Below are 26,597 nucleotides of genomic sequence, written 5' to 3' on the forward strand. Positions count from 1 at the left end.
AAATAGGCACTTCATAAGATAAGATAACTGAAAAATCATAACAAGAACACAGTAAAGTAGTTCTCTGCCTGATGACATTGTAGATTAACAAGAGCCATGCTATGCCAACAAGCATATGTCCATCATTCATTTCTCTTGAGCACCCTTCAAAGGACCCTGCACTATCTTAGTCTATGGAACAGTAGCTGAAATCATTCATTTGTGGCCAAGATGCATGAGCAATATTTCAACAATCTTTCCATGGTCCAATTCTGTCATTGTTCCTCCTTTTGTCAAGATCTTTTTTCTCATATGGCCACCAAGAGCATCTGCTTTCCTCAACTCTTTGGAGTTCACTGCACTCATGCAGACCAACAGTGCCCATCACTCTCAAGATGTTTAGTTGGATGCCTCAATCAAGAGCCTAGATCATCATATCAGCGAAATTTAGAGTGACATGGACCCACTCCACAATGCTGGCCATATCTTTGAAATTGCAAATGTCACAACTCACAACAATTAGATGCAACTAAGAATCAACCTTATCTCCCACCCACCATTTGTCTGGTTGAATACTTGTGGAATGTCATGGTAATCCCAGGTTGTGAGGGCCTTATTATGTATCTGGGTTTGACATTTTTGAGATTGCAGAGAGGCCATGTTCTCAGCCAGGTGTACAGCTCCTGGAGAGGCACAGTTCAGATGCTCTGTCACAAGTTATTGTGGTGAGTGACAATGAATGTGCCTTGGGCACAAGAAAGGACTTCCCTTCCCTGAAATGGAATTTGGTGTGCCTTCTTGAATGCACCCTCTGGTGAAGCTGTGAATGTTGCCTTGATTTTTTGTTCAGATATCTGGGATTATCTGACAAGACTGGGGAAGGCATTCCGGAGAAATCGGTTGAAGAAATGATCTGATAGGGTTTGTGTCTTTTGTTGACTCGTGACTCGATGCGCTAGAGATCTGTTAAATTGGTCATATGTATACTGCATATCTATTTTGAATCCCGCTGTTGCCCCTCTGCTCCCACGGTCATTGGATCCACCAAGAATGTTAGCTATCTTCACAAATTCATTGCCGGTGGGAGCGTTGGATGAGGTCCGGTCCTTCAGTGATCATGTGTGCATTAATCATGATTACCATATTCTTCCATTATTCATAGTGTTGGTCCTGCGACCATCACTAGCGTTGCCCCATTATCTCTCCAGAACCCTGCAAGATGGTCCGACGAATAAAGTGAAGCAAAACATTGTCTCGCTCTGCAACTCAGTGATAAGGATCCTCCATACGATCCGACACAATAAGCCGATCCATATCCTAAATATGACAGCTATGACCAGGAACCTGGTTGTAACATTATTGTCACCTGTAATTGTTTCTTTCTTTGACCCTGAGACGGGCCAGTATAATAAGCGTGCCAACAGTGCCATGAATTACCACCTTCCTCCAACAGCTCTGTATGTAAGACCTCTATCATCTGACATCAACTCATTGACTGATCACTTTTGCCGTCTTACCATCAGCATGTCATCCAATACGCCCTCTACCCGCGCTTTTCTTCACGATCTGATATCCAAATATGATTGGATATCGACGTTTGATCATTCTCCCGAGTTCATAACGTTCATGCAGACCAACGCTGTACCAAAAACCTTTCCAAGCAGCCCAGTTAGAGGCAGCGATTAATAGCATCGACTCACCAATCACTGAGATACAGACCGAGATCGATCTACTCCGAAATGCGGTTGCGTCTCTAGAGACGCATATGTCGCGGCTCAAAACAATTAGACGCGATTACCGGTCTGCGTTATCCCTCATTCGTGGTTTCCCTAGCGAGATCCTTGTCGGGATTTTGCGCTGGACACCAAAAGAATTTACAAAGCCCAGATCCAGGGAACCTTTCCACGTCCGTGGATTTGACGTGTTCAGGATCATGGACAGACCATGGTATCTCGGTCAGGTTTGCAGCTCCTGGAGAGATGCGGTCGAGTCGCTATGCCCTGAGAACTGGGCAACTCTCAAGATCGACATGCTAGGTAAACAAATTAAAAAAGATGCTGGACATACTGTGTCAGTCCCATTCCCGAAGAAGAACATGGTGGCTCTTCTTGAGTGTGCCCTGGAGCGAAGCCTAGAACGTCGCATTGACTTCTTCTTCAGACATTGGCGGTTTGACGAGAGCTTGAGAGAAGAATTCGACTAGGAAGATGAACTGATGAACCAGTGTTTCTATCTCCTGTTGACTCACTCAATGCGCTGGGGATCGGTAGAGTTGACCAGATTGAGGAGGTATACTTAACATGTAGAATGGATGCTGCGCCTGGAAATATTGACGCGTTCGAATTCGCGCCAAAGCTAAAAACCCTCCACTTAACCAACATGCACGCAGGGGCTGAAGTCTCCTTTCCTGCTCATAATCTGGTCTCCTTTCTTGACGGAAGGAAGCTGCCAGATAATGTCACGACGATAAATTATTTGGATATCGTCGCATCAGCTCCTAATATCCTCTATTTTTCGTATCATCATCACAGTCCCATCCCAGAATCATCTGGTCCATATTCTCGTCACATTATAAACTCCTCGCTTCGTACACTCTCGGCATCTCTCGGAAGTTTTCTTTCCAGCATTGTATTACCGGCTTTGAAAGAGATGACTCTCACATCGGGATGTCCCAATTACCATACCGTGAGCTCGGAGCCAATTATATGTCCCGAAGATGCGCTCTCCCACCTACATGCCTTGATCATTCGCTCTCAATGTTCCCTGACTGTCCTTCGTTTTGTCGATGCCACAATGGATGACAACTTGATTCCCATTCTCCAGCTATCTCCCCAGCTTGTCACACTTGTCTTTGAATACAACGCATGGTCCAGTACGCCGGACAACATCATGGAGACTTTTGTTCTCAAAATGTCGGAGATTACACGTGTGGGGGCTGAAACATATCCTGTGCTGCTTCCATGTTTGAAGGAGCTGGAGTTCTATGTGGATGACATCGAGTTTGAGTCAGTGGACTTTCTCAATACTGACTTTGTGGACATGATTTCTTCACGACTTGTTGTTCAGCAAGGCGGACAAATTCTTAAAAGTCTCGTTGTTGTGGTCATTGGAAGAGCTTTTTATGTACCTTTCCAGCACCAAGGTGGGATCCAAGCGCTGGAGCGTTTGAGGGACAATGGTCTTGATCTTCATTTGGATTTAGACGATTACGAGGACCGTGTTCTGGAAGCCAGCACACGTATCTGCAATCCTGAGGATGAATGATATATGCAATAAGTCCTACCCATCTATCTACATACCTTCTGTATATTACTGTGAACACATAATGGTCACGTTTATATGTATTAGCATAATACTGTCCTTATTTTTGACCAGTGTGTGATAGATGATGTCCATCTTTTCCAGAAACTTGCAGACACTACGCATGAAAACATTCGAAGAAATGTCACTCTGGAACGACTCACAGTCAAAGACAGAATAAAGGGTCGAAAATGATGCATATAATAACTAAGGGTGACCAGGACTGTGAATATATGGTAATCTAGTCCGTCTTCAGAATCATTCACAGAAAGCGAAGGTATCATGAAGCTATACATCGTAGGCTTGGGTGGGGGATACAGTTCCTTTTGCGGGCTGTTTCATCGGTGGATTACAAAGCGGTCCTGGAAATGTATCGTTCACGTTAACTATTATTATCAGGTTGCATTGTCGCACCCAGAATATAAGGAAATCTTTAGGGAAGAACTGCCAGATGCCGAGCGCTTGAATGAAAATATCCACGTGTAACGACTTGCATAAGACGCGCGTCGACGCGTCGGCGGAGTTTGAACTTACTCTGTTGTCGCCTGTACTGCCATGCTCCGCTTCTAACAGTAAATTGATTGCTACAAGTCCGATTCCGTGTACACTGAATCATCCCTCTTAGTCGAGTATTTACACGAACTCTTTTAGACAGAGAGTTAAATTTTGCTTCCAGACCTACAAACATGTGGCCCTCGTTCAACTTCATTTATTACTAAGAACTTGCTCCTCATCACATTCATCATTTTTCTGAATAAACTCTAAGCCAAATATGTTTGGATATCTAGTAAGCCCATTTGCTCACCCAGAACCAAGGCCGATAAATCGGGACAGTCGCTTGCTTTGGAGCTCGTACATGATCATTTCTCTATCTCTCATCTATATTAATTAATCGCATGTATTACAGATGATGCCATCTGTTTTGCTGATGCCATGAGACGTGACTGACCTACACATCCTTTGTATTTTTGCAATTTTGGTCCCGCTCATGCTTCTTTGAAGGGCCGGTACCTTTACTCGACACATGGAGGCCGAAGCTCGCGATGGTGCCATCTACAAGTGCTGGGCTCGAAGATTATCAGGATAGTAGAGTAAGACCCTGACTTCTTTGGTCGTATGTCTTTAACAGCGAGCTGTTTCATGGGCGCATTTAGAACTCGATAACAACATAATTCCTTGGCACGGGCAGAAGTAGATGGTCGCTTGCTTTGGTATCCATCGGTGCCTCTTCTTTCGTTTCTTGGCATTACATGTACTATCCTTGTACCAGGAGTCTGCTTCACCTCTTTCTGTTAGGCTGCGTCGTGGGAACCATAATATAAAGGAATCTGTATGGAATAGCTGATGAGCGTATCAAGGAGAATATCCACATAGATGGACTTTCCATAAGAGACGCGTTTCGCGACGCGTCAGTGACGGAGTTTGAACTTTCACCTATACCACCCTCATGCACACTGGCGTGTTCAGCCTATAACAATAAACTGGGAGCCATCTTTGACCATGTACTATTTCACTTACATCGAATCATCCTTCAAGCACTGCAATATCGACAGGCCCCATTTGGACTCGAAGGTAAGAACCTGCCTCGAACTGCTACGGAAATGCCCAACGACCTGTGACCTTCGTTCAATCTCATTGATTACCTAAAAAAAAGGCCATCGATTGCAGTCATGCATGCAGCAGCAGCAGCGCCACGTTTTTCTCTACCGATTATTTGCCAAATATAATTGGATATCTAAGCCCAGTATCCCTCTCTTACGTTCCAACGACGCGTCCTTGAGTGCCCGCAAGCATCTTCTTAATTTCCTCTTTCGATGCTGTATCCCCGAAACAGCAGAACACGTTGCCATCCTTCACATCGCGATAGCCCATTCAGCCTGATGAAGGACGGTTGAAATTGTGGTCTACTCTCGCTCTATTCTGCGTCTCTCTCATGCTCGAAGGAAAATAAATTAACTTACAATCCCATGTGTGGAGTGCTTTCCAGATCCGGACATGGAGCCTAAGCTTGATATCCTCATGAGCAAAGACAAAACACAGCGCCAGGCATGTTTCTGCCTAACCTTCTCACATATGCGGCTGTAGCTTCTCGGAGTGCAACATTATCTCGAATCTACTATTACCTCACCAATGGCGACTATAGAAAGATACTGCGTCGCATATTGAGTACCGCAGAGGGAATTACAAGTATGGCCACCATTTCAGAGGATAAATATCAGCAAGGCGTATGTAGGGAGGCCCCAGAGAAATCATAACGTCTACTGCAACCGCGATCCTGGTCTGTGGTAGCTACTGATACCTGACTGTCTGCATTAGCAAGCGTTCATCTCGTCTGCTCTTATACAATCCCCCATATTTCTTGGACTGATCACTTCCTGACGAAATGTTTTTGGGGTTCTAGGTTGAATAAGAATGATTCCGATGCTCCCTAACGCCAAGCTCCGAAGTGATAGCACAAATTTGATGCATCTGTGGCTGATTAAAGCGAAATCAGATGGCTCTTTCCTTTCGTCGTGAGCTACAGCCTTGTCCATATCTGGTGTTATTCAAACATTCCGTCGTTGAAGTCTGGTGGTTGTGGTCACTTGGCTCAACCCGTTGACTGCTTTATGGAGTCCCGTAGGTTATTTTTGTGTCTCTACGTCTCGAGATCGAATCATGGTCATGCAATGATTTAAAATCTTCAACTCCGGGTTCAGCGTTCGGGCCTTTTAGCTGGTCAATGAAGACTGTTATAGCAGAAAAATCTATAAAATGGGATTGAGGATGCGTGGCCTCGGTTCTTCGATTAAAACGCGGTGGCTTAAGAATGGGCCCTTCGCTCCAGTAAGAGTCGTTCGGGACGCTTGACGACGATAACTGTGACCCATATAGAGTCAGTGCGATGCAAAAGGCAAGGACTGGCCGTTATACCATAACTCAAGGAAAGAAATTTATAGCAGCGCTAAAAATCACGCAAAAATCACGCACACCAGCAATATCATAGTCACCAATTTTGGCCTGATTCTAAATCTCTTCATCAGAGGCTCTTCAGTAGCCAGCCCACCATGGCCTCTACAAGTGTCATCAATGATGGTCATAACTGAATGAGAGATCATCACCTTTGCGCTATTTCAAAGGTCGCTAGAAGGCTTACAGTCATGTTCAATACTAAAGATCCCCTTTCAACTCGATTGCCATTAAATATCCGTGTCTATTCATCAAAGCGATGAAAGCGCGCCTATTCAGGTCTTTTGTCTCATTCCCAAATGCCGGGGAACCCAACGTAGCCTGATGAAGAATTATCACAGCCTCGCAGTAATCATGCTTACCAGCAGAGGCTGACGCACCGAACGTGACATAGCGGGCAATATCTCCCGCTATATATCCACCTTCAATGCCCGGACAGTACGCTTCAAATCAACATTCTTGCACTCCTTCTGGACCAGAGGTCCATTATCGCCTTGGCTGTACTGTGTTTACACTTGTCGCGTTTATCGTGGGCAGCCTGTCGACATTGCTTAAGATGCGGTCTGAAAGGATGGCAGAAATTGCAAATAACCAGAAAAGCGATGGTGCGGCATCGGGAACGTCTGACTACTGGACTTTGACTCCGACCATGCAGAGAAAATCAAAATCATTTCGTTTTAGTCCGGACATCGGACCAGAAATCCGGACAGTCTATGATGAAAAGGGTCCACTGAAGAGTTTCTTCCGGTGGTCGATCATTGTTCAGCGAGTCGGAACCCGGGGAGAAAAACAGCGTTACAAGTGAGTCGGGTAATAGGTACTGCGCCGCGGGTGGGAGGATCAAACGCGCCGCATCAAGTCGAGCCACATGCGCGGCTCCTGTCACTAGCCGATAAGATCGCTGTGCGCCGAGCGGCTACATGGTTGGTATTTGCATGGACTTTTCTTTCCAGGTATGTCTCCTGTAACCACAAATGCGAAAAGTCAGGGAGCGTCCTGACATTGGAGGAACGGAAAGATGGCCTCAGCAGTATCTCCTCTGGATTCATGATATCCGAACAGAGTCATTAGCTGGAGAAGTTCGTTGCAATACCACCTTTGCTATAGATGGAACCAGGATTCTTGCAGATACAAGGTTAAATGACTCGACATCAACGCAGATGATGGTTGTACCGTTTATCCGTGACATATCTTCAACTTTTCCCCCGGCTAATCGGGTTAGGACACGAGTCGTGCTCATTCGTCGACCTTCTCTGGTGTTGCAGGATGGCGTCTTCCAAAGGAAATTAGCGTGCTGACTATTCTCGGCGTCCTGTGCGCAAAAGTCAAACAATCCACTGCATAACTTGATCACCCGTCAATATTTATGGTCCGGATAAATTTGACGTGAGCTATCCGAAGTCGTCACTATATATACGCCCATGATCTAGATTGTGATTTCCTTGCCCTGATTATTTTTCTTTTCCCTTCATCTACTACACCATGTCCGACCGCATGTCCATCGAAACCACCACAGTGGACCGCGACGTCCCCGTCATCGACCGCCCTTTTTCATCCCGATTTCTCGACAAGACGCCCTCACTACAAGCTTCCCGATCCATGTACTTCAAAATACTTTTCGGCGGCTGCTTTGCGATGGTCATTGTCATGTTCTCCGTATTCTCGATATATTGGGGCGCTCTGTGGAAGATACCGGATCATAATTTGCGAGGATGGGTCGTTGATTTTGATGGGTCCGCAGTGGGGACCGCGGTAGTGCAGGGCCTCACAGCGAGTTCGTCGTCGAGTAAAGTGACATTCACGCAGGTCTCTGCGAGTGAGTTTCCTGGTGGATGGGAGGAGGTGGCGAATAGGGTGGTAGAGCAGAAGGCTTGGGTAGCTGTTGTTGGTGCACCACTTGCCCACTCTTTCCCTTCACCGAATACTGATAAGAATTTCATAGTCCAGTCAAACGCGACCGGCGCGTTAAACGCAGCTGTGTCATCTGTGAACTCTTCTTATGACGGCACGGAGGCGATAACATTCTATGGTGTAGAGGCGAGGAACGAGAATGCGTAGTAAGTTTTTAACTTCCTTTTAACTCTGCTGGCTTTGACGTGACTCCACCAGCCGTTCACTGATACGGCCGTCTGTCCAAGCCCTTCTCATAGCTATATGCCAGGAATATGCTCAACAATTCGTGTCACAAATAGCCTCGTCTTCGTCACTATCTTCTATAGCCAGTTCGGCGCCACAGATTTTAACAGAGCCCATAAGCTATACAACGGACAACCTCGTTCCATTCGATATCCCAGTGTAGGCGTCCCTAATCCTTTCCGTATGATGTCAAATGTGCTGATTTTTTTCTTCTAGTGCTAGCGCCATCACATTCGTGGGTCTAATCTACCTATTGATTCTATCATTCTTCATCGTGGTGCGTAACTTTCGTCTTTTAATCAATCCGTAATGCAGGAATTAAATCTTCCACGATGTAGATGATTGGAGCCTCTGCGCGAGAAATATCTGGCCTCGAAAGAAAATTAACCACTGTTTCCCTCATTCGGGTTCGACTTATCTCGGTGTTCATTGCGTACTTTATGATCTCTTTATTCTACTCTCTTCTGAGCCGAGCCTTCCAAGTCAACTTCTCGCGCAAGTACGCATCCTTCTCCTTCATACTCCTCGCCCTCCTAACCGGTAATGTTTCAGATTCGGTGATGCAGGCTTTGTCATTTTCTGGATGGTCAATTTCGTCGGTATGCTCTCGGTGGGACTCGCTCTCGAAGCGATGATAACGCTCCTTACGGTTCGATTCGTGCCGTTCTTCATGATTCTGTGGATTATTTGTGAGTATACATACATCCTCTTTCTTCCACCTTTCTTTGACGACTGCTTTGAAGCTAATGTATCTGTATCCTTCATGCCACTCGATGTGCTCCCAAATATCTATCGATATGGATACGCAATGCCTTTCTACAATGTCTCTGGTGCTGTACGGACCATCTTATTTGGGACGAAGAACGAACGTAAGTTTCAGGGTCCCAGATATACTTTCCGTTTTCGCTGACATTTCGAGGCTAGTGGGACTACACTTTGGTGTCCTTATCGCGTGGACAGTAGTTTCGCTAATCACGCTTCCGACATTCCAGTGGTTTATGCGAAGGAAGAATGTGCCGGAGACAACTGGGTTGATCGAGGAAGGGGAGAAGGGGGCAGGACATTAGAGGCTCGGGGACATTTCGTTTGCATTGCATTGTTACAATCTTAGAAACCTTACTATATCATGAGACAGACATATCAATTATAATTACTTTTCACATCGACTTGTTGCCTGCTCCCGAGACCTCCAAACCCAGGCTTTAGGGTGGTCTAGAGCGGGCGGGAACACAGTGCTGGCATCTGTACCTGGGGGAATGGTGTCGTTCATGGAAGCATGCATTTCACAATGCTCGATAGACAAATAGAAACGTTCTAGTAAAGGGAAATTTTTCCGCTCTCTAACCGACTGTATGTATGGGTATATGATACCTCTTTATTTGCGTCCATGGAAGGTTACAGCGCTGTAATATGCTGATATCGTCCCCAATCGTGCAGAGGGATAGTGTGTCACGGAATGCGAAGGAGCCTATAGTCGTTGGCGAAGATGAAACTGTAATCATGTATAACGCATTGAGAATGCGAAGAGAACCTTCGATCTGGGCGATTTCAGACATGCAGTTCTCAGACAGAAAGAGCGTCTTCCATCGCCGGCATGACAAGATGAGAACGTCGATGATGGGAGGAAAGACATTGTAATATCCAAACAACCGATTCAATCAACATGTGCTGTCGCCACTGACATCTTCGTGAGAAGTGTTGAGTCGCGAGCAAGTCTATTGGATTAGACGTGCGAGCTGAGAACTTACCGCTGATGTCGAATACATCAGATCCGAGGTTGACCATACGGCGCTGGTTCGAATTGCATCATATACAGTCAGGCTTAGCAACGATGCGAAGGGAAGCTAGATATATGCAAAAGGGAGTTTTATCACAGAAAATCTTGGCTTCGCACAGGGCGTCTGAATGAAATGACTATGAGAACGAACTCAAAATAAAGGACGAAAAGCTCACATTCTGTTGTCTGAATGTCGCCTACTAGCAGTATCTCGTGCTGTGAGCATATTGTAATCTACAGCAGGAGTCAACAAAGGGGCGACGAATGGAGAGAAGAGAAGAAACGATTGACGAGAGACAGAATACATTGTTGACGTTGACTTCCAGGCCGTGGGCATCGAAGATTATAAAAAGGAAGGCCTTCAATATGGCATGCGGCTGAAAACACATCAGAGCCACAATGTCGGAGACACAAGAATACCTACTGTCTCTTGGAATCATCCAACATGTCCGAATGACCGTGGTTAAGATTTCTCTTGAACCAGATTTCATTACCGAGGTCGAGAACGCTTTCTCCATATGGGCAGTCTTAATCACTAGGAGCTCCATGACAATGGGCATTGAACTCGTTCTTGTTGAAGATCGTGAATCTACCCTACTGTTTGTAATCATGGACGAGGCGTATACGTTCAGTTTGAAGGAAGACGACGCAACAATAACTGCGGATGGTCTCGCTGGAGAAAACATTTTCTGACTTGTGGCGCGATCCCGCAGATTTCTGTGGGATAAAAATTGGCGTTCCATGAAATCTGAGCTCGTGATGGGTTAGCATGACATCCTGAAAAAAGACAGAAAAACGTATCTGCTCGATCGCCACACCTTATGTTCTGACACTCCGGGCTGCCACCGCTGCTTGCAATTCTTCTCCGAAGGAGTCGCTACTGCCTTAACAAGAGAACAAGTGTCTATATCCCAGTCGATGACTCGATATTTTGTATTCGAGCTCGATAGGAACTGCAATCCTTCATATAAGGAGTTATAAATCTCCTTTGCATCATAATAAGGCTCTCTAACCTCCGGTACGAGAGTCTACTATCTACATGGTCGTCATAAATGAGGAAGCGTGACTGTCACCAGCGCCACCGGGGCGTAGCAGTTCCGGTCCTGTATTCCCGAAACAACTGGTCTCTTTGCAGTACTGGTCCATCTCACAGTTTGGTGCAACTCAGACCTGAATGACGGGATGAATCACATGCCGAATATACATTTACAGTACGTTTTCATGATCCCATGGACGGTATGCGTTACTAAAGTTGATCAGATCCTCCATCACTTCTACAAGGCGTCGCATCCCAGCCCAGTGCGTTTATACAAGGACGACCCATTCTATTGACGAGCAATTGGAGGAAACTGGAACTGGGCGCTTATCGGAGTTTATCCTTGCATCTGCCATGGAAACGATCGCAAGGTAATGAGAAAAGCGGAAGTGGCTCCAAGGCACAGAACCACAACTTACAAGTCATCAAGTTCCTTAAAAAATAAACGCGTGTTCGATATTCACGATCCAGTAGCACGTGGCCAGATATTTATTCTCCCACAATATTATCATATTCTCAGATGACGTACCGGCTGATCTGTGGAGTTTCGTATGCAGTCAAGATATCGACGTTTTGAAGGTGATAGACAGGGCACGAGTCTGATGTATTTCATTCCAGCATCGGGGAAACGCTGGTGTTCATGAACCGGAATCTTTGCCTCCTTCATTTTCCCTAAACCGTCTTGGTTCTGCAGCCTTAGCTACGAACATTTTCATCGACTTCGCCATGGATCAGAACCGCGGTAAACGTATGATGGAGATGGTGACTACATGTGCCTGTGATAATTGAGCCTTCGGTGCTCATACCGCACAAAAAACCAAGGTGATACGCGTGAATGTTTGAAACCAATGTCTTGTGAAGCTGTCAGTTGAACATCGGGGCAATGTCAGAAGACGTCTACCCTTAAAATCGTGTCAAGCATGGGTGCCTTACTGGTAACTGCACCATGATAACCTAGGCAGGCAAGGATAAGTTTCTATCATCATGCGATAATCCGATAGATGCTGATGGCTAACTTTACCACAAATGTATTTTTTTCATCTTCACTTCGGTTCTTTCAGACAGTATGCGATCTGCCTATTCTACCGGTTCGCCCGTTTAACGAACAGCAATCAAGTCTTCAGGGCACATTTTTCCACACGGAAATCGGTCGCTGTGTGCAGTGAGCATTCCTTTTCAAGATCCTACAGTTTATGAACCATAGCATAGCGCTGTGAACACCATTAAGGATGGGGAGAACGTGAAGGAGCGGCCAGTGTGTCTTATCTCCAAGGAGATTCGGCAGAGGTTTGGGGGGGGGGGGGTTCGATCTGGCAATGATTCCTATCGGGTAGATGGAGCGAGTTTGTAAATGGATGTTTGTTGATGGATTTATTTTTCTGGTAGGGCGTACCAGATGAGGTGGTTCATGTCGACTGTACATTGTGCGCCGCAGGATAGCGTGCGTATTTCAAGGATTTGAAGGTGAAGAAGGCGGTAGCTATGAATTGGGGGTGAGGGGTGTTTTATGTCGTCTTTCTCTTTAAGATTCTGATTCTTTGTAGGAAGTAGATGTTGACATCCGAGGAGGTTATGGAGCCGCCCAGGAAGTTGGTTGAAGAGTGCAAGAAGACTAGGATTCTTGTCAGCGATGTTGGGGAGACGAAATACATTTGATTGTGTATGGTGCTCTGTTTGGTATTAGGCACCGAAGGAAAATGAAATGCGGCAGACGTAGAGTCGTACATAGGAGTGGCTCCTGCAAAAGAAAAGTATGTAGCCAATAATACCAAGATTCGTACCTAGGGGATTGAACCTCAGGCGCGTGGTGGTGGTAGCACTCGCCGTTGAACCACATCGGTTCCCGTGAGGGGAGGGAGGTAGTGGTTATATTTCTTTTGAAGTTAGTATTAGTCATGTGAACGAGTTAGTGGAAAAAGAAAGGGAGAAGGGGAGAGGACTCTTCAATCTGCATCTTATGAAGTAGATTCGTGACAACCGATTTGGAAAGATGGGTTCGAAGAAAGCCGTCCATCTCTGAGGAACGGCGAACGCAAAGAGAAAGAATTACATAAATGGGCAGAATTGAACCCCAGGGGTTCCATCATAATACTCTTTGTCTGTAGGCTAGAGATAGGTCCCTTCGAGAGGCAAGTGTCACGCGGGGTTTTAAAAAGCACTAATGCTGATGGCTTCGAATATAGGGAATTGAACCCACCCGCCAAATGACCACTGGCGATTATACTATATCCGACATAAAAGAGAGGGTGATTCTGTGCCTGATCTCAGAATAATCGGTAATTGTTCTTCGGGATTATGATATTGGCGAGCTTTGGCCTTCAGCCCTTCCTGGCCTCAAGTTCGAGCACGAAGCTCATAATTAAAAACTGGAGAGAAAGAACAACACGAGTGGAGAAACACACCCTTGGGCCTGTGAAAAGCATCAGTCCCCCCCATCTTATTGACAGAGAATCGAACAGAGAGGTGAACAACGCTAGCCAATAATGAGGACGGAGCTGAATGGAATGACACGGCGCTGCGCCGATTCTTTCTCCCAGACGACGGTGTGTGGGTGGAGCGACAAGTGGAGTTCCGTGAAAAAATGCATCAAAGACAATTTCAGACCATTATGAACACTTGAGGAATAGAACCGTGACACCTATGATGAACGCGATGGTTATGCCATATTCGAATGAAATGATGAGGGCTAACAATAAACTTTGGCATTAACGTTCTTTGGGGGAGCTGGGTTCTCAGCAAGACTGATACTAATGGCAGAAGAGGCTTACATATTTACTCACGGACAAGGCTAAGAGCCGAAACCACAAGATTCTATAACACTAGACCGGTGATATCCATCTTCTGGTAGATATAAGTCCATGATTGTATGCTATCCTTAGTGACCGTCTAGTCTCGCGATGAACATGAGCCGCTGTAAAAAGAAAAGGAGAACATCAGCATTGAACCATCCAGATGTGAGGGATCGAACCTCAAAGCCCCACTGACGGTTAGGCTATATCCAGTTGCCTTTAGACTGAACGAATTGGGGTGACGGGGGGCCAGCCTTTATGAATAATCGGCCAGAAATACCGAAAAAAAGGTTCTTTTTCTGAAATATGTATTCGTATCCTTTGAATTGAACCAAGATAGGGTTATTTAGGTTCGCCGTTGCGCCATATTCGAACAAGAAGGAGGAATATGAATATGTATTATATAATAGTCGAACTTTAATGATACCCTATAATAATCATGTCCGGCGAATACAATATCTGTCCATGAATGAGGAGTGCTCGTAATAAGAACATTTATTAGAATCAGGGAATTGATCTTCTATTTGGAGCCTGCTAGCCATTACAGTGACAGTCACAAGAGAAAATATATGACGTACTCATAATCTCAGCAAAAAAGACACTCAATTAACTGGCTAATCTTAGTGAAACTCGAAATAATAGCAGGGGAAGAAAAACAGGAAACCCTGAGGCACACCTCGCGCAGGTGAAATGAAAAAAGACAGGAACGACACAGTGCTATCGGATAATTTGGGTACAGGGAATCGAACCCAGTGGCGAACAACACTAGCAGTTGTACCAGTAACCCTCGAGATAGATAGGAAAGTTGCCGACGAAGACCGGAGGAACGAGTATGAATGGAGTAGCACGACGCATGCCGATTCTTTCTCCCAGCCAGGAGTGTGGGTAGAGTGAAAAGGGAACCTTCAGAGGGGGCCCGTGAGAAATAGACCGCAACTTGCTAACGATTAACTATTCGGGTATGGGGAATTGAACGACGAAGTCCAAGGCGAACGTGATAGTTGAGCCATATCTGAATGCAATAACGCACGACTAGGAACGTTGACAGTCTCTAAGGAGCTTGTCTTGTAACATTTCAGGAAGACTGGCACTAATGATGGAGGAGCCGCACACACTTAATCAAGGCGATGAGAAGAGAGAAACGGGACACTCCTCGGATAACTTTAACGTGGGAAGGAATAGTAAAAGCGCAAATAGAGCGAACGGTGGCTGTATCGGCGTCGGCCGGGCCGGTTTCTTTAACCCTGCCATCACACTTGCTACTGATATACATGGTCCCAATCGTACCAGCTGTGGGCCACTGACGGCGCCATGATATGGATAGCATCCACCGTGATCCTGTTATCCCTGCTACGAAGATGCATAGCCAAAACGCTTCTTTGTATCGATGGTGCTCTCCACCGAACTGGGTCGCCGGGATAACTGCTCCAGGGACGGCGGCGTAAACTCTCTTGCTAGCCTATCTGCTGCCTGTTTCAGAACTCTCCGACACGCTTTATACCCCAGCCACTCCATCAGGATCAAGAAGGCTTCCGAGGCGTTCTGCCACGAAACCGTACAGTCCGTCTCGTCTCTCCTCTATCTCCGTTGCACGCTAGCCTATACTAGATACATCGACATCTCCCAAGCCTAGCATCTATTTTTCTACTTTTTCTAGAGCAGGACCGATCCGCATAGGGACGATGTAGTTTTCTGGACTAATGGTGGGCCGAGGTGCTCTTCCTCGACTTGGAGTTGGGTGAGCCCGAGCCATGTGTCTGAGGCCCTTGTCGCGTGCTCGATGCGTACGGACCAAAGTACCGTCCAGGAATACGAACGCGAAAGTGTTCATTGTCGACCAGCCCGTCGGTGTGGGGTTCTTGTATGGAGAAACGGTGGTAAGGGAGTCAACGGTCTGTTGTGTGCTGTGTGTTGAATCCTTCCCCCTCCTTCCCCTCCCTCTCATACTCAGAGTACTACCGAAGAAGCGGGGTGGGACATCGTTGCGTTCATTTCCATTTTCTTTGAGGGTTAGAGGCAGTTCGAGGGACGGGCTTTACATATGGCGGGCGAGTCGTATGGTGTAAGCTTTCATATTGTTTAACTCGCAATTTTTTGTAATGATGAACATTTTAGGGACGTTTCCTTCCACTTTTTGCTTTGGCGATTTATAATAATAATGCTCTACTCCTGAGCAGGGATCGTCCACTGATTAATCCCAAGTCACTTATGATTGGTAGGATTGTTTTTTTTCTATTCCTTATCAGAGTCTTATTTTGCATAGCAAATGGGTTGACAGACAGTATTACAATGGTATTATCGTACTTCGATATGGAGTGCACGTGGACATCTGTCCCTCCCATCGTGAACATCTCGACCTGCGTCACAATTAAATCCACGGTTCATCTTGTCTTCTCTTGGTCTACAATCACTGATTTTCATTCGCAGAAATGCAGGTGTGAAAGATGGATGCAGGACGCGTGTATTAATGTCCTTGACCCTATTAATTGTGGTGCAGCATATTCCCTTTGCAGCGCCGTCATTGGTACCCCATACGCCAGAACGAGACGAATTTCGGGTATCCACTGGCAATATATCCTGACAGATCCTAGGAATGAATCCGTGCGATATGAGCCGTGAATGAGACGGTGACTATTTTGAAACAGGTTGCCATCCCATGAGAAAGTGAGTATGAATCGCGTCTCATTCGCTCCTACCTTGAACAGCATTCTAGATACATCTCGGAATACGTCTCTGTTCCCTCGGTTCGCTCTCTGCTCGGAGTGGATATGGAAGTTGCTGAGAATTTCTCATCATGCAAAAACGACATAATACGTGATTTCAGCGCCGCTCAGGATGAACCTACATCCCACCATCACCAAAGATCACGTTGCTGCGGTTCTTGAGTGGGGCGGGGCGTCAAGGTGGCTGATATACGTCGGTGCGAATGATTGGCTGTGCAATTGGGTGGGGAACGAAAGGTGGACCTTCGGGCTGGCATGGAGCGGTCAGAGGCAGTTTGTGAAAGAGAGGTTGAGGGAATGGGTGGTAGATGGGAAGGTCGTGGAGAAGACGCGCAGTGCCAGGGGACTCACATTCGCTTTAGATGACGGAGGATTGAGACCGCGTGTGTGAATAGTACTAAACTTTTTCTTTGTATCATGAAACGATGTGAGCTGGTGGAAATACCCAGTAAAACCAGCAGTCCGGGTTAGAGACAGTGACGTGCAGCATTATTTCGTGTGGTAGCCGAGCTCACTGCGTCCGCCACGAGCTCAAGAATCGGAACAAAGATGATCCGTGACAAACCAGTGCCCGACGCAAACAAAGGTAAACAAATCTTCCATTCTTTTCGTCACCATCAACTACGCGTCGTTTCCTTGCTGCGACCACCAGCCCTGGTTGCTGCAGATTTATTTCTGAATCTCTGTGTTCTTAGCTGCGGCTGCGGCTGCTATACAGAATTTGGGTAAGCCATAGTTCAGAGCCTCTTCGCGCCGCAGAGATACTAAATCCTTTCTCTCAATTTGTCTTACTCTTCACTGCCCTAGTGCATGCACCATATCGATCGTTCAGCATCACATTAATGACTTTTAAGCGCCCACTACGCCCTCGGCAGGGACCTGCCAGCCAATCCGGTGCTGGGCAGCCCACTTCCGGAACTACTGCGGTCGCAGGCCAGGTATCGACTACAGATGGCACTGGAACGGTCACTTCTGATACGAGTGCGGCGGGATCGGGATCGGGTGGCGGGCAGTCGATAGCTCCAACAAGCAATGTGATCGGGACCACGTCCACGAGTGAGATATCAACCAGCTCCACTTCAGAGACATCGACGACGACGACGTCTACCTCATCGACGTCAACCATGTACGTCGCTGCCCATCTTCCCGCCGAGTTCGGCGCTGATCTTTTTACAGAACGACCACTAGCAGCAGCTCCTCCTCCGTTACGACGTCGACGCCGAGCTCGACGTTCTCTACGACATCTACGACGCCATCCACATCGTCCACGACTTCTACCCTCACCTCGACGACGTCTGTCTTCTCACCCACAACAACAACGTCTTCGACAGCGCCCACCACCTCCCAAACAGATACAACCACAACTTTACCATCAGTGACCACAACCTCCTCTGACTCGAGCACGACATCTCTCACGACGATCGTGACCTCCATTTCAGGCCAGCTCACCACATATACCACCAACATGCCTACAGCTCTCGCCACCTCTGGCTCCGGCTCTGGCCCCGGCAACATAAACCGCACCGCCCTCATCGCCGGCGTCACCACTTCTGCTGTCGTCCTCGCCTTCCTCGCCCTCGGTGTCGTATTCATATACAAACGCGCCCAGAAGAGGCGCATCGGGTTCATGGAGACCATCAAGCGGATCAAGCGGGAGGGCAAGGGTGCTGGGGCCGTCGGTCTGCTCGACGACGAGTTTGAGGATACGACGAGGTACAGGGACCAACCGACCACGCCAGTCTCGGTACCTCGATCAGCCTCGCATCCTTCTCTTCCGCGTTCTGAACCGTCGATATACTCCACTACTTCGGTTGTCCGGGGTGACTCGGGCAGCCTGTTCCGCGAAGAGGTGTGGCCCCCCCCTCGTGAGCCGAGTGGGCATTCTCGCGAACCAAGCATAGAGGAGGATCCGTTTAGAGCTATTATGCCCTTGCCTCCGCCTGGAGCTGCCCAGCCTAGACGGCCCAGTCCGTTGGGTGGCGAATAGTTTCCGTTCTTTTCTTTACCCTTGCATTGAACTTTTTTTTAACTCACCCATACATTTCTAACTAGTCATTTTTATTGCGGATTGTGTAGTCTGTTCGGTATTGGATATCAGGACGGTGTGTTTAATGCACTCTTTGCTGTATTTTATACGAGGTCTCCTCGTCTCTGTGGTTCGTTCGTAGAACCAAGGAATAATGTAGAAGCACATCGGCATCCTATATTTTGCGCCTCGTACTAAAGCCAGCTTTCTCTTTCGTGGTCATGATCCCTCACTTTGGAGAATACCTCACATTCAAGTACAACCTCGTCGCTTCCCTCGAATCTTTGAAGGATCTTGCTATAGTAAAAGTTCGCGAAGCTCCGGGGACCAAGACGTATCCTATGTCTCCTCATTCCTATGTCTCCTCATTCCCAGTGTCGAGTACATACAGGTCTATGACTCTGCTCTCTCTCCTCGCTTCATCCTACTGGACATGGTTGTAACAGTCTTGTCCAACCCCACTGTCGCGCCCGCCACTCAGCCTTTTCCCCCGGCTCTACCCTAAGGAAGCTACGACAACTGAAACGGCTTTAGATCCCAAGTATCAGCAGGAAACGGACTGTTGTCATCTTTGGGGAGGATCCTGAATGTAAGCAGGGAACGACGTTTAGTTACGTCCTCGACGAGCTTCTCTTCTCCTTGGTCACGATCCTAGAACGTCCTCCTGTCCTTCATTGCCCCAAAGAGCTTTCTAGTGTGCATCCCATTACATCTGCCGCGGTCGGGAAGACTCTGATGGCTCCTAATGATGCCTAGGCAGATGAACTGTTGAAGATCACCGTAGCTTCATATCTGGTTGACGCACAGTCACATTTCTCCTTGATGGCTAAACTCACCAACACGGGATCGGTTCTTCGTCATTCTCGAAATCAACTTTGGTAGTCAATCTTGTCCAGTGTCAGTTGATTAAACACAGAGCAGAAATGCAACTATATCTCAGCATATCGTCATGGTTATCTTCCAGTTCATCTACCTGGTATGGGACCGAGGTCACGGTGAACGTCTGGCCTTAAAGAAAACGTTCGGCGGGCATAATCAACATTGAATATTCAGGTCCTGGGCAGGGACGAAGGGCGAAGAGGAGAGAGTAATGGATACAAGGTCTACAGCCAACTATTCTTCACCAACAGGTGAGGTTGGGTTCGTAGCGCGCGTATCACGTCCCCTCCCACCGAACCACCGACCAACATAGGTATAGTTGCGTTTCTTCACTGTGTTTAATCAACTGACACTCGACTCATACAGAATCTTTGCTCGGCTCGTATTCTGCCAACTATACTATCGTTGCCGCTGGCCAGAACGATTTACGCGGCAAAGTTGTTTTCCCTCGGCATTGGTAGTACACACTATGTGGCGTGTGGAGTCTATCTAAGCCAAGTATGGCTAGAACGTTGCATGTGGTTAAGCGCATCCGTTTTGCATAGTCATGATTTCCGAAAGGCGCTTTGCGGTTACACCATGCGGCTCGCAGGACGCTCAACGGATGCAGAATCGAAGATAGCTCTTACCATCATCGCAGGAATAAATTTGCGGGGAAGATCACGAAGAGAAAGGGGTGTGGTGATAGATACCAGTTTGGGGCCCATGTCAATGAGGCTTTTGGGTATGATTTTTTGTTGCATAATCGTATCATAGCTAAAGGCTTTTCTCCAGGAACTGTCCAAAGTATATTCCTCTCCGAGAGCTCGTGCCATACCAAGGTTCACCGAGAGGGATGGTTTACGACCAGCGCCATCTTCCGAACGAAGAACTTCCCGATTCCGTCGTCTCCTTCATTCACTCCTGCGATACGACCTTCTTTGGCACTACCTACGCTGCAACTGCGGATGACGCGAGCCGATTTCCATCTCACCTTGGTATGAATATTCATGGCGGAAGACCTGGGTTCATTCGCGTCCGGCCTGTAGACAAACGTACCCTCCCTCGTTCTCCCTGACTTTTCCGGGAACCGCATCATAACCCTCTGTCGGGAACGTCAAGGCCACAGCTCTTGCGTCTCTCACCTTTATCTCGTTCACGATGGGGGATATCCTTTACGTAACTGTCCCGCCCGAAATCATATTGGACCAGGTGCGCAGAAGATCATTTTCCTTCAAGAGCGACTGACGACTATTTATGTGGCGGGGTACATTTTCATGAGGGACGCTCTTAGAAGTATCACACTCCCAGAGCTCGACTATCGCTACCTTCACGTGGGACTCCTCCTGCGACCTGGATAATTATCCCCGGCCAAGCCATTATCCTCGACTTTTCAGGGTTCATAGGACAGCTCGGGGTGTCTATCGTATCTTTCATTACTGATCATGTCTTTTCGTCGTCGATCTTTTTGTAATATGGTTTAGCTCAGAGTAGCAACCGGCGTGTTGTCACAATCATCAAAGCCTAATCCGTAGCTCGTCTTTGGACCTGCCTAAGACACATACAGGGAAGGGCCCTGCTACCACCTGTTGGGGAACACGGAGTGAGTCGCTCCATGAATCCGCATTCGCTCGGTTCCAGCGCACATCTGGAATGACAATTGAAATGATCCCTTGGAGTAAAGCATCCCATCCCGAAGGGGGAACAAATATATTATTCTCATGACAACGTGAACGGCATAGGCGTATCAAACAACTCACACCATGGTCCCCACTGAATATGAATTCCGAGATTCGGGGCGTTGGGCTGAATGACCCGGGTTCGAGTATTCTAGTTATCTATGTTGATATTAGCCCTGAGCCCTCTGTTTCAGTACGATGTACTTCGACTAGATTCTTCACAGAATCATGTGGTACATGTTGCCCTTCTGTTTTGGGAATGTCGTCTTTCCGTCGCTGCACCTATGGCAATGCCGGACCGCTAGGTGCCTAGTGCTCAAAGGAGTTATAGATAGAGGTGGTTGCTTTGCTTCCTGCTCACGTCGCTGGCCAATTATCTGTTCTCATATGCATCTCCTGTGTTGCCCGTTCCCTCTTTGGCCTCAGTTTAGTAAGCTCCGTCCATTACGCACATGATGTCGCTGTATGTATGCGCACTCGATGTGGTATTATTGAGTTGAGCATTTTCCAGTGTTTCCCCATTCTCCCTCTTGGACCTAGCGATATTGTTTCACTATCCACATGGTACTTTTTGAGATCATCCAATCTGCGAAATCGTAAAATATGCAAAAGTAAGCTGCCTGGCGTCCATTATTGCCACGATACGGAGTTGAACCGTGATTTCCTCCGATGGTACACAAATATACAACAATAAGTCGGAGACCATCTACCGTTGATCTACCATGACACGAATGATATGCTCTAGCGACAGTTGAGAGGACACCAGCACTTCTTCGTTTGGGTACAGGAATTTATGCTTCTCCAGGTTGGCAGCATCTAAAAATTAGCAAGGGACGACAGACTGCAGCTTATAGACGACCGGCTGTCGGGTCGAGGATCCAATTCCAAGCCTTCGCAACGGGTGTGTATTGTAAAAGGGTGCAGAGAAAAATTGTTTGCCACCCCTCAACTCCCCGGACCCCTAGTTCTCTGGGCTACAAATTCCGTAGCTCATCTGGGACCTCATGCAAGGACACTGCTATCACCTATCCTTTTCTTCAGTAGAGAATTTGGGATCAGAACCGTTTAAAAAGTTGCTGTTTCTCTAATTGTTTCAGCTAAGGTGTTGGAGGGCTCCATGGATCCGCGTTCGCTCGGTTCCCAGCGCCACGAACTGGGAACAACACACATTCGCAATGATGATGGCTAAGAAAAGGGATCCTAGATATCGCATCCCGGAGAACGAAAAATATGTGGCCCGACATATTATCTCATAATAACGGGAACGACGTGTGTCTGGGACCAGAAAATATGGCAGGTATGTACAGCTAATTGTCTATGTGTTCTCGCCAAAAATCGGAACACGAAGTTGCATAGAAGATGTATCCAGCAACAGAGATAATTGTTTACCGTGACTGCTCTTATTGTTCATATATATCTCTGGAAATTTCCACTTTAGATGTCCATTACGCCATATTACTGTAATTTGCGCCATTTCCGAAGGGTATTGGGAAAAGCGGAACTCCCCGACTCTTACTCTTGTCAGAGGCACCGTATAACTTACTGAGGACTTCTCGGACTCGATTGTATTTCCTGTAAAAAGAAGGAAGAATTGTAGTGAGGGAAGAATACGATCACCGAAGATTATAGGAAAAAAAGCGCAAGCTAAACCTCAAACCCAACGATACGGACTCGAACCGTGCCGTTCTCGTTGTCCGTAGATACATTCTATTTAGCCATGACGTAGTATCAGCGCTGTGTTTCAGTGCAATGTCGGTATTCGGTCTGCGCCGAGTCTGACTCGAGTCCAAGGCGCGTCTACATTTCAATCACGTAATACGTATTAGAATTCTATCTGGGGAAAGTTATCTTTCTTCCCTCTGTCCAAGTTTCCGTCGTGGCGATGCCTACGCTAGGTGCTATTTCTCAAGGCTGGTGCTCGGAGTAGGATGAAAATGGTTGGTACTGGCGAGTCATCCTTTTCTCTCACTCTTCTTTCTCAAGTCGATGTAGCAACCGCCAGAAAATCAAAACATAACAAGGCGCCGAGGTCAACCCTTACTAACAACGAACGATGACTGTCGCAGGCACTCCATTCCTTCGCTTCTTACTGAGCTCGCCTCTCTGTACAGCTGAAGGAAGCCACCCCTCTTGACGCCAGTTCCAAAAGTGGATCTACATCGACGGAACCTTACCAGGAGACGCACGGTCGCCTCGCATATCAGGTCTACTCTGATGTAGCGAGGTTCCTTCGGATAGAGAGCCATCCGATTTCCAGGACATAATCATCAAGTGGGGGCCTAAGCGTCTCGCGAATCTTGATGAGGAGATCGCGCGTGCCAAAGTTCTTATCAATGAACGTAATTTGGTGGAGGTGAAAATCGAGGACACCAAAGTACTCTCTTTTCCAGTGAGAAGATTACTCCCTGATGTTCTTCGCTCTATCGCTCTTGAGATCATCCCTTCCCCTTTCGAAATAATGTCCCAAAGCATTGACTTCTACGATGTTGGAAATCCTCGGTGATGCGCAGGGTAGACTCCAGGCTGGTAAGGCCAGAAGGTATGAACTCCTTATTCTACAGCTCCTACAGAGCTTGTATTTATACTCTCCAGAATTATATCTAGAACTTACTACAACTTTCTCCTTCTCTTGAGCTTACTCATCAACTCTCGGCATGATGCCGGATTGCCCTTTCTAGAGCTTTCCAGCAAAATCCCAACATACGATAGTCTGGATGCAAAGAGATACCCGTGGACGTTGTCTCAAGTCTTCCAGAGCAGGAGAGCAGCTAATGTCAGCTCACTGGATCTGTGGCCATCTATCGTGCTCGATATCGTGTAGGATCTCAATGATCCTTTGTCTTCTATTTACTACCCAATTTTCATGCTTGGAATCCATCTTGAAAGGTCACGGAACACACCCCTCACCGTATGGATTCGCAGTACCATCGAAGTTACAGACGATCCCTTTCTCTCCCTCATTTCCACCACGCTTTCTCTATCAAAAATCTATTCGTTTTATGCAGTCGTCTTTGTTCCATGCATGGTCTTTCCTGCGGTCGGAGGAGTTGGAATAGGCTCCGTCATCTGAAAGTCAAATCAGCTGATGCCACTGGTGAGCCTACGTCGCAGATATATGATGCGTTTGGCTATGCACCGAATTTTCAAGTCCTCGATGAGGAGATGCCGCAACCGATGGTCATTCCCTTAATCTCCTGGATCCATCTTACCCACTTACTGTTTCCAGTGCAGGACCTTGATCTTCTTCGACAAGCGAAGCGTATCAAGAGTCTCGAAATTAACGACATGGGAACCATCTCGCTGCCCCATCTCACTTCCATGACACTCAGGAGAAACAGCGCGACTATGGTATTTTCTACACTGCTCGACTTCCTTTTTTCCCGAGTAAGACTCTGGATTCCTTGGGACGGCCTTGGAGGTCTGCCCCCGCTGGTCTAGCAAGGTCGAGCCTGTCGTTCAACGCCAAAGTAGGGAACGTCCCCGCTAACCAGCCACGCGAAGGATGATGGAGAGAGAGTTCGATGATGGAGAAAGAGTTCGATGCAGCCCTGAAAGGACAAGTTTTCGTGGATGATAACGAAGAAACATGGCATTATAGTGGTCCATGTCAACGAAGCCATTAGGCATGATTTCTCTCTGCGACACAGGATCACATCTGATTCTTTTGCTAGGAATTGTCCCAACTTTATCTCTCTACGAGTTTTTCCATCCGACAGACGACGATTTACGACAGGCGCTGTCTTCCATTCCATATCCTGCGATATACTACATGCAGGCGATGCGAGCAGATCCCTCTCTCAGATCTATGTGAACACACTTGATAGTGAGCGAACCTCGTCTTTCTTGGCTTTTCTGGGAACCGCTCTCTGACCTTGCGTGTATCTCACCCTCATTTATTTGTCACTGGTGATACCCTTTTCGGTACCGCACTGGACCAGGCATGCCTATGAGTGTGTTCCCTCCAGATCGACTGTCTGTGAAGGGATACATATTCATCTCGTACCTGATACCTGGGCGCCTCCTTTACGTGTACGCCCGGCCCTGGCGTCTGCTACCTAGCAACAGCCACCATGTCTTTCTACAGCTCTATCGTTGTCACCTGGATGGTTCCGCAGCTGTTAAAGCCTTTGCTTTTCGTGCGCTGGAATTGCCAAGTACTTATCGATATCGCGGCACTTCGGCGAAAGCTGTAGTAACACGTGGGCTTTTGATTTCCCTTTTCTTCCCTTCTACCAATATCTGTTCACTGGACTGTCCACACTACCAGCGCCTCTGAGACCTTTGTATCACCACCCAATATTCTAGGTGCAGGAGCCATAGGATGTGTTAATAATGGGATGGTTGACTTTACGCTCATGTTGACTTGTTACCGTATCGAGCTTTCCCGTCGATTGTTACATCACAACCGCCCTCCACGTCCGAAGCGCGTCGCAGGAATGCATTTGTGTGGAAGAGAAAGTGGTACAGGATGGATACCAATTTGAAGTTCATGTCAACGAAGCCATAGGGTGCGGTTCTCTTTCTGCATGCGAGGACCACGGATTATTAAAATCTTCCAGAAACTGCCCAAAGTATATTCGTCTCCAAGAGCTCGTGCCATACCAAGGTTCACCAAGAATGATTATGGCAAGCGCCATCCTCCGGACGACGAAGAGCTTCTCGATTCCATCATCTCCTACGTACAATCCTGCAACAGAACCTTCTTTGGCACTACATATGCCAGACTGAAGATGATGCGAGCCGGTTTCCCTCTCACCTTGGTATGAACATCCGTGGTGGAAGTCCTGGGTTCATTCACATCCCCCCCTGTGGACAAACATACCCTCGTTCTTCCCGAAACGGTATCATGACCTCTCGGGAACGTCGTGGCCACAGCTCTCGCCTCCTTCTCATGACAGGAATATACGTTACGTAACCGGTGGGGCACGAAAATCATATTGAAGTAGAAGCGCAGAAGATTATATTCCTTCAAGACCGGCTGACGACTATTTATGTGACCGGATACATCTTTGTGCAGGATGCCCTTCCCCTTCGATAATGCTCCGGGAACATCTGTTGAGCGCAGTCCCTATAGCCCGCCTGTACAAAATCTTGTCGAAGAGTCCGCACTGGTCCTGCAGTTCGACGATGACTCTCCAGCAACAGCCACGCTCAAAAGTATCATCCTCCACTGCTCGACCATCACCATCTTTATTGGGACTTCTCCCGCGAACTGAACAGCATCCCCGGCCAACCATCATCCTCAACGTCTCGCGTTCATATGACATCTGGGGTACATGTATATGGCGCCGGGTAACATGATGTTGACCGTATTCGCACATGGAGGGTGTCTTCCATGCATATGG

General features: G+C 47.3%; 12 protein-coding genes across 12 annotated transcripts; 10 read left to right on the plus strand and 2 right to left on the minus strand.

Moving 5' to 3' along the window:
* Positions 1-1,311: 1,311 nt before the first annotated feature.
* Positions 1,312-2,182, plus strand: BT62DRAFT_1011073 (uncharacterized protein; the record flags this gene model as incomplete). The annotated part of the gene is made up of 3 exons (XM_043177731.1): positions 1,312-1,436; positions 1,503-1,647; positions 1,697-2,182. 3 exons carry the CDS (start codon positions 1,312-1,314, stop codon positions 2,180-2,182), a joined length of 756 nt encoding a protein of 251 aa, XP_043035278.1.
* Positions 2,183-2,286: 104 nt separating this feature from the next.
* BT62DRAFT_1011074 (uncharacterized protein) lies at positions 2,287-3,243 on the plus strand (the record flags this gene model as incomplete). Its single annotated transcript, XM_043177732.1, has 1 exon — positions 2,287-3,243. The coding sequence occupies one exon, from the start codon at positions 2,287-2,289 to the stop codon at positions 3,241-3,243; it is 957 nt and encodes a 318-aa protein (XP_043035279.1).
* An 837-nt stretch (positions 3,244-4,080) lies between these two features.
* Positions 4,081-5,276, minus strand: BT62DRAFT_923022 (uncharacterized protein; the record flags this gene model as incomplete). The annotated part of the gene is made up of 7 exons (XM_043184466.1): positions 4,081-4,158; positions 4,235-4,332; positions 4,536-4,576; positions 4,798-4,899; positions 4,923-4,982; positions 5,039-5,130; positions 5,241-5,276. The coding sequence occupies 7 exons, from the start codon at positions 5,274-5,276 to the stop codon at positions 4,081-4,083; spliced, it is 507 nt and encodes a 168-aa protein (XP_043035280.1).
* A 2,551-nt stretch (positions 5,277-7,827) lies between these two features.
* Positions 7,828-9,431, plus strand: BT62DRAFT_982655 (uncharacterized protein; the record flags this gene model as incomplete). Its single annotated transcript, XM_043189704.1, has 8 exons — positions 7,828-8,116; positions 8,171-8,285; positions 8,338-8,523; positions 8,581-8,641; positions 8,703-8,863; positions 8,917-9,053; positions 9,108-9,233; positions 9,289-9,431. 8 exons carry the CDS (start codon positions 7,828-7,830, stop codon positions 9,429-9,431), a joined length of 1,218 nt encoding a protein of 405 aa, XP_043035281.1.
* Positions 9,432-9,514: 83 nt separating this feature from the next.
* Positions 9,515-10,478, minus strand: BT62DRAFT_1011077 (uncharacterized protein; the record flags this gene model as incomplete). The annotated part of the gene is made up of 5 exons (XM_043177733.1): positions 9,515-9,655; positions 9,714-9,902; positions 10,113-10,208; positions 10,259-10,265; positions 10,318-10,478. The coding sequence occupies 5 exons, from the start codon at positions 10,476-10,478 to the stop codon at positions 9,515-9,517; spliced, it is 594 nt and encodes a 197-aa protein (XP_043035282.1).
* Positions 10,479-10,540: 62 nt separating this feature from the next.
* Positions 10,541-13,059, plus strand: BT62DRAFT_1079743 (uncharacterized protein; the record flags this gene model as incomplete). The annotated part of the gene is made up of 10 exons (XM_043179518.1): positions 10,541-10,808; positions 11,310-11,352; positions 11,402-11,548; positions 11,735-11,756; positions 11,796-11,939; positions 12,239-12,339; positions 12,387-12,507; positions 12,564-12,594; positions 12,642-12,670; positions 12,729-13,059. 10 exons carry the CDS (start codon positions 10,541-10,543, stop codon positions 12,831-12,833), a joined length of 1,011 nt encoding a protein of 336 aa, XP_043035283.1. The 3' UTR covers positions 12,834-13,059.
* Positions 13,060-15,353: 2,294 nt separating this feature from the next.
* BT62DRAFT_982656 (alpha/beta-hydrolase) lies at positions 15,354-17,080 on the plus strand (the record flags this gene model as incomplete). Its single annotated transcript, XM_043189705.1, has 13 exons — positions 15,354-15,521; positions 15,624-15,699; positions 15,729-15,767; positions 15,791-15,843; positions 15,918-15,952; positions 15,983-16,028; positions 16,082-16,181; positions 16,230-16,345; positions 16,394-16,523; positions 16,558-16,581; positions 16,612-16,630; positions 16,680-16,780; positions 16,830-17,080. The coding sequence occupies 13 exons, from the start codon at positions 15,354-15,356 to the stop codon at positions 17,078-17,080; spliced, it is 1,158 nt and encodes a 385-aa protein (XP_043035284.1).
* A 402-nt stretch (positions 17,081-17,482) lies between these two features.
* Positions 17,483-18,715, plus strand: BT62DRAFT_936680 (uncharacterized protein). Its single transcript, XM_043187172.1, has 2 exons — positions 17,483-17,815; positions 17,866-18,715. The coding sequence occupies exons 1-2, from the start codon at positions 17,532-17,534 to the stop codon at positions 18,674-18,676; spliced, it is 1,095 nt and encodes a 364-aa protein (XP_043035285.1). The 5' UTR covers positions 17,483-17,531; the 3' UTR covers positions 18,677-18,715.
* On the plus strand, positions 18,709-20,934 carry BT62DRAFT_1079746 (uncharacterized protein; the record flags this gene model as incomplete). Its single annotated transcript, XM_043179519.1, has 11 exons — positions 18,709-19,049; positions 19,091-19,178; positions 19,250-19,411; positions 19,472-19,593; positions 19,656-19,716; positions 19,769-19,802; positions 19,851-19,907; positions 19,961-20,051; positions 20,122-20,318; positions 20,369-20,571; positions 20,623-20,934. The coding sequence occupies exons 1-11, from the start codon at positions 18,937-18,939 to the stop codon at positions 20,932-20,934; spliced, it is 1,440 nt and encodes a 479-aa protein (XP_043035286.1). The 5' UTR covers positions 18,709-18,936.
* Positions 20,935-23,931: 2,997 nt separating this feature from the next.
* Positions 23,932-24,965, plus strand: BT62DRAFT_463792 (uncharacterized protein). Its single transcript, XM_043181011.1, has 2 exons — positions 23,932-24,875; positions 24,924-24,965. Exon 1 carries the CDS (start codon positions 24,163-24,165, stop codon positions 24,688-24,690), a length of 528 nt encoding a protein of 175 aa, XP_043035287.1. The 5' UTR covers positions 23,932-24,162; the 3' UTR covers positions 24,691-24,875; positions 24,924-24,965.
* On the plus strand, positions 24,698-25,653 carry BT62DRAFT_463827 (uncharacterized protein). The gene is made up of 3 exons (XM_043181013.1): positions 24,698-24,875; positions 24,924-25,075; positions 25,191-25,653. Exons 1-3 carry the CDS (start codon positions 24,823-24,825, stop codon positions 25,526-25,528), a joined length of 543 nt encoding a protein of 180 aa, XP_043035288.1. The 5' UTR covers positions 24,698-24,822; the 3' UTR covers positions 25,529-25,653.
* BT62DRAFT_463828 (uncharacterized protein) lies at positions 25,654-26,128 on the plus strand. Its single transcript, XM_043181014.1, has one exon. It carries the CDS (start codon positions 25,779-25,781, stop codon positions 26,016-26,018), a length of 240 nt encoding a protein of 79 aa, XP_043035289.1. The 5' UTR covers positions 25,654-25,778; the 3' UTR covers positions 26,019-26,128.
* Positions 26,129-26,597: the final 469 nt, after the last annotated feature.

The sequence above is a fragment of the Guyanagaster necrorhizus genome, assembly GCF_019112545.1.
Source record: "Guyanagaster necrorhizus MCA 3950 unplaced genomic scaffold BT62scaffold_34, whole genome shotgun sequence".
Taxonomy (NCBI): Eukaryota; Fungi; Basidiomycota; class Agaricomycetes; order Agaricales; family Physalacriaceae; genus Guyanagaster; species Guyanagaster necrorhizus.

Bases quoted from the DNA above. Each gene is read 5' to 3' on its own strand.
- BT62DRAFT_463827 (XM_043181013.1), top strand. From the start codon at position 24,823: ATGATAACGAAGAAACATGGCATTATAGTGGTCCATGTCAACGAAGCC. The intron at 24,876-24,923 runs GCATGATTTCTC...TTCTTTTGCTAG, and splicing joins CATGTCAACGAAGCCATTAG to GAATTGTCCCAACTTTATCT. The intron at 25,076-25,190 runs GTGAGCGAACCT...GCACTGGACCAG, and splicing joins CTATGTGAACACACTTGATA to GCATGCCTATGAGTGTGTTC.
- BT62DRAFT_936680 (XM_043187172.1), top strand. From the start codon at position 17,532: ATGACTTTTAAGCGCCCACTACGCCCTCGGCAGGGACCTGCCAGCCAA. The intron at 17,816-17,865 runs GTACGTCGCTGC...ATCTTTTTACAG, and splicing joins ACCTCATCGACGTCAACCAT to AACGACCACTAGCAGCAGCT.
- BT62DRAFT_463792 (XM_043181011.1), top strand. From the start codon at position 24,163: ATGGATTCGCAGTACCATCGAAGTTACAGACGATCCCTTTCTCTCCCT.
- BT62DRAFT_463828 (XM_043181014.1), top strand. From the start codon at position 25,779: ATGCGAGGACCACGGATTATTAAAATCTTCCAGAAACTGCCCAAAGTA.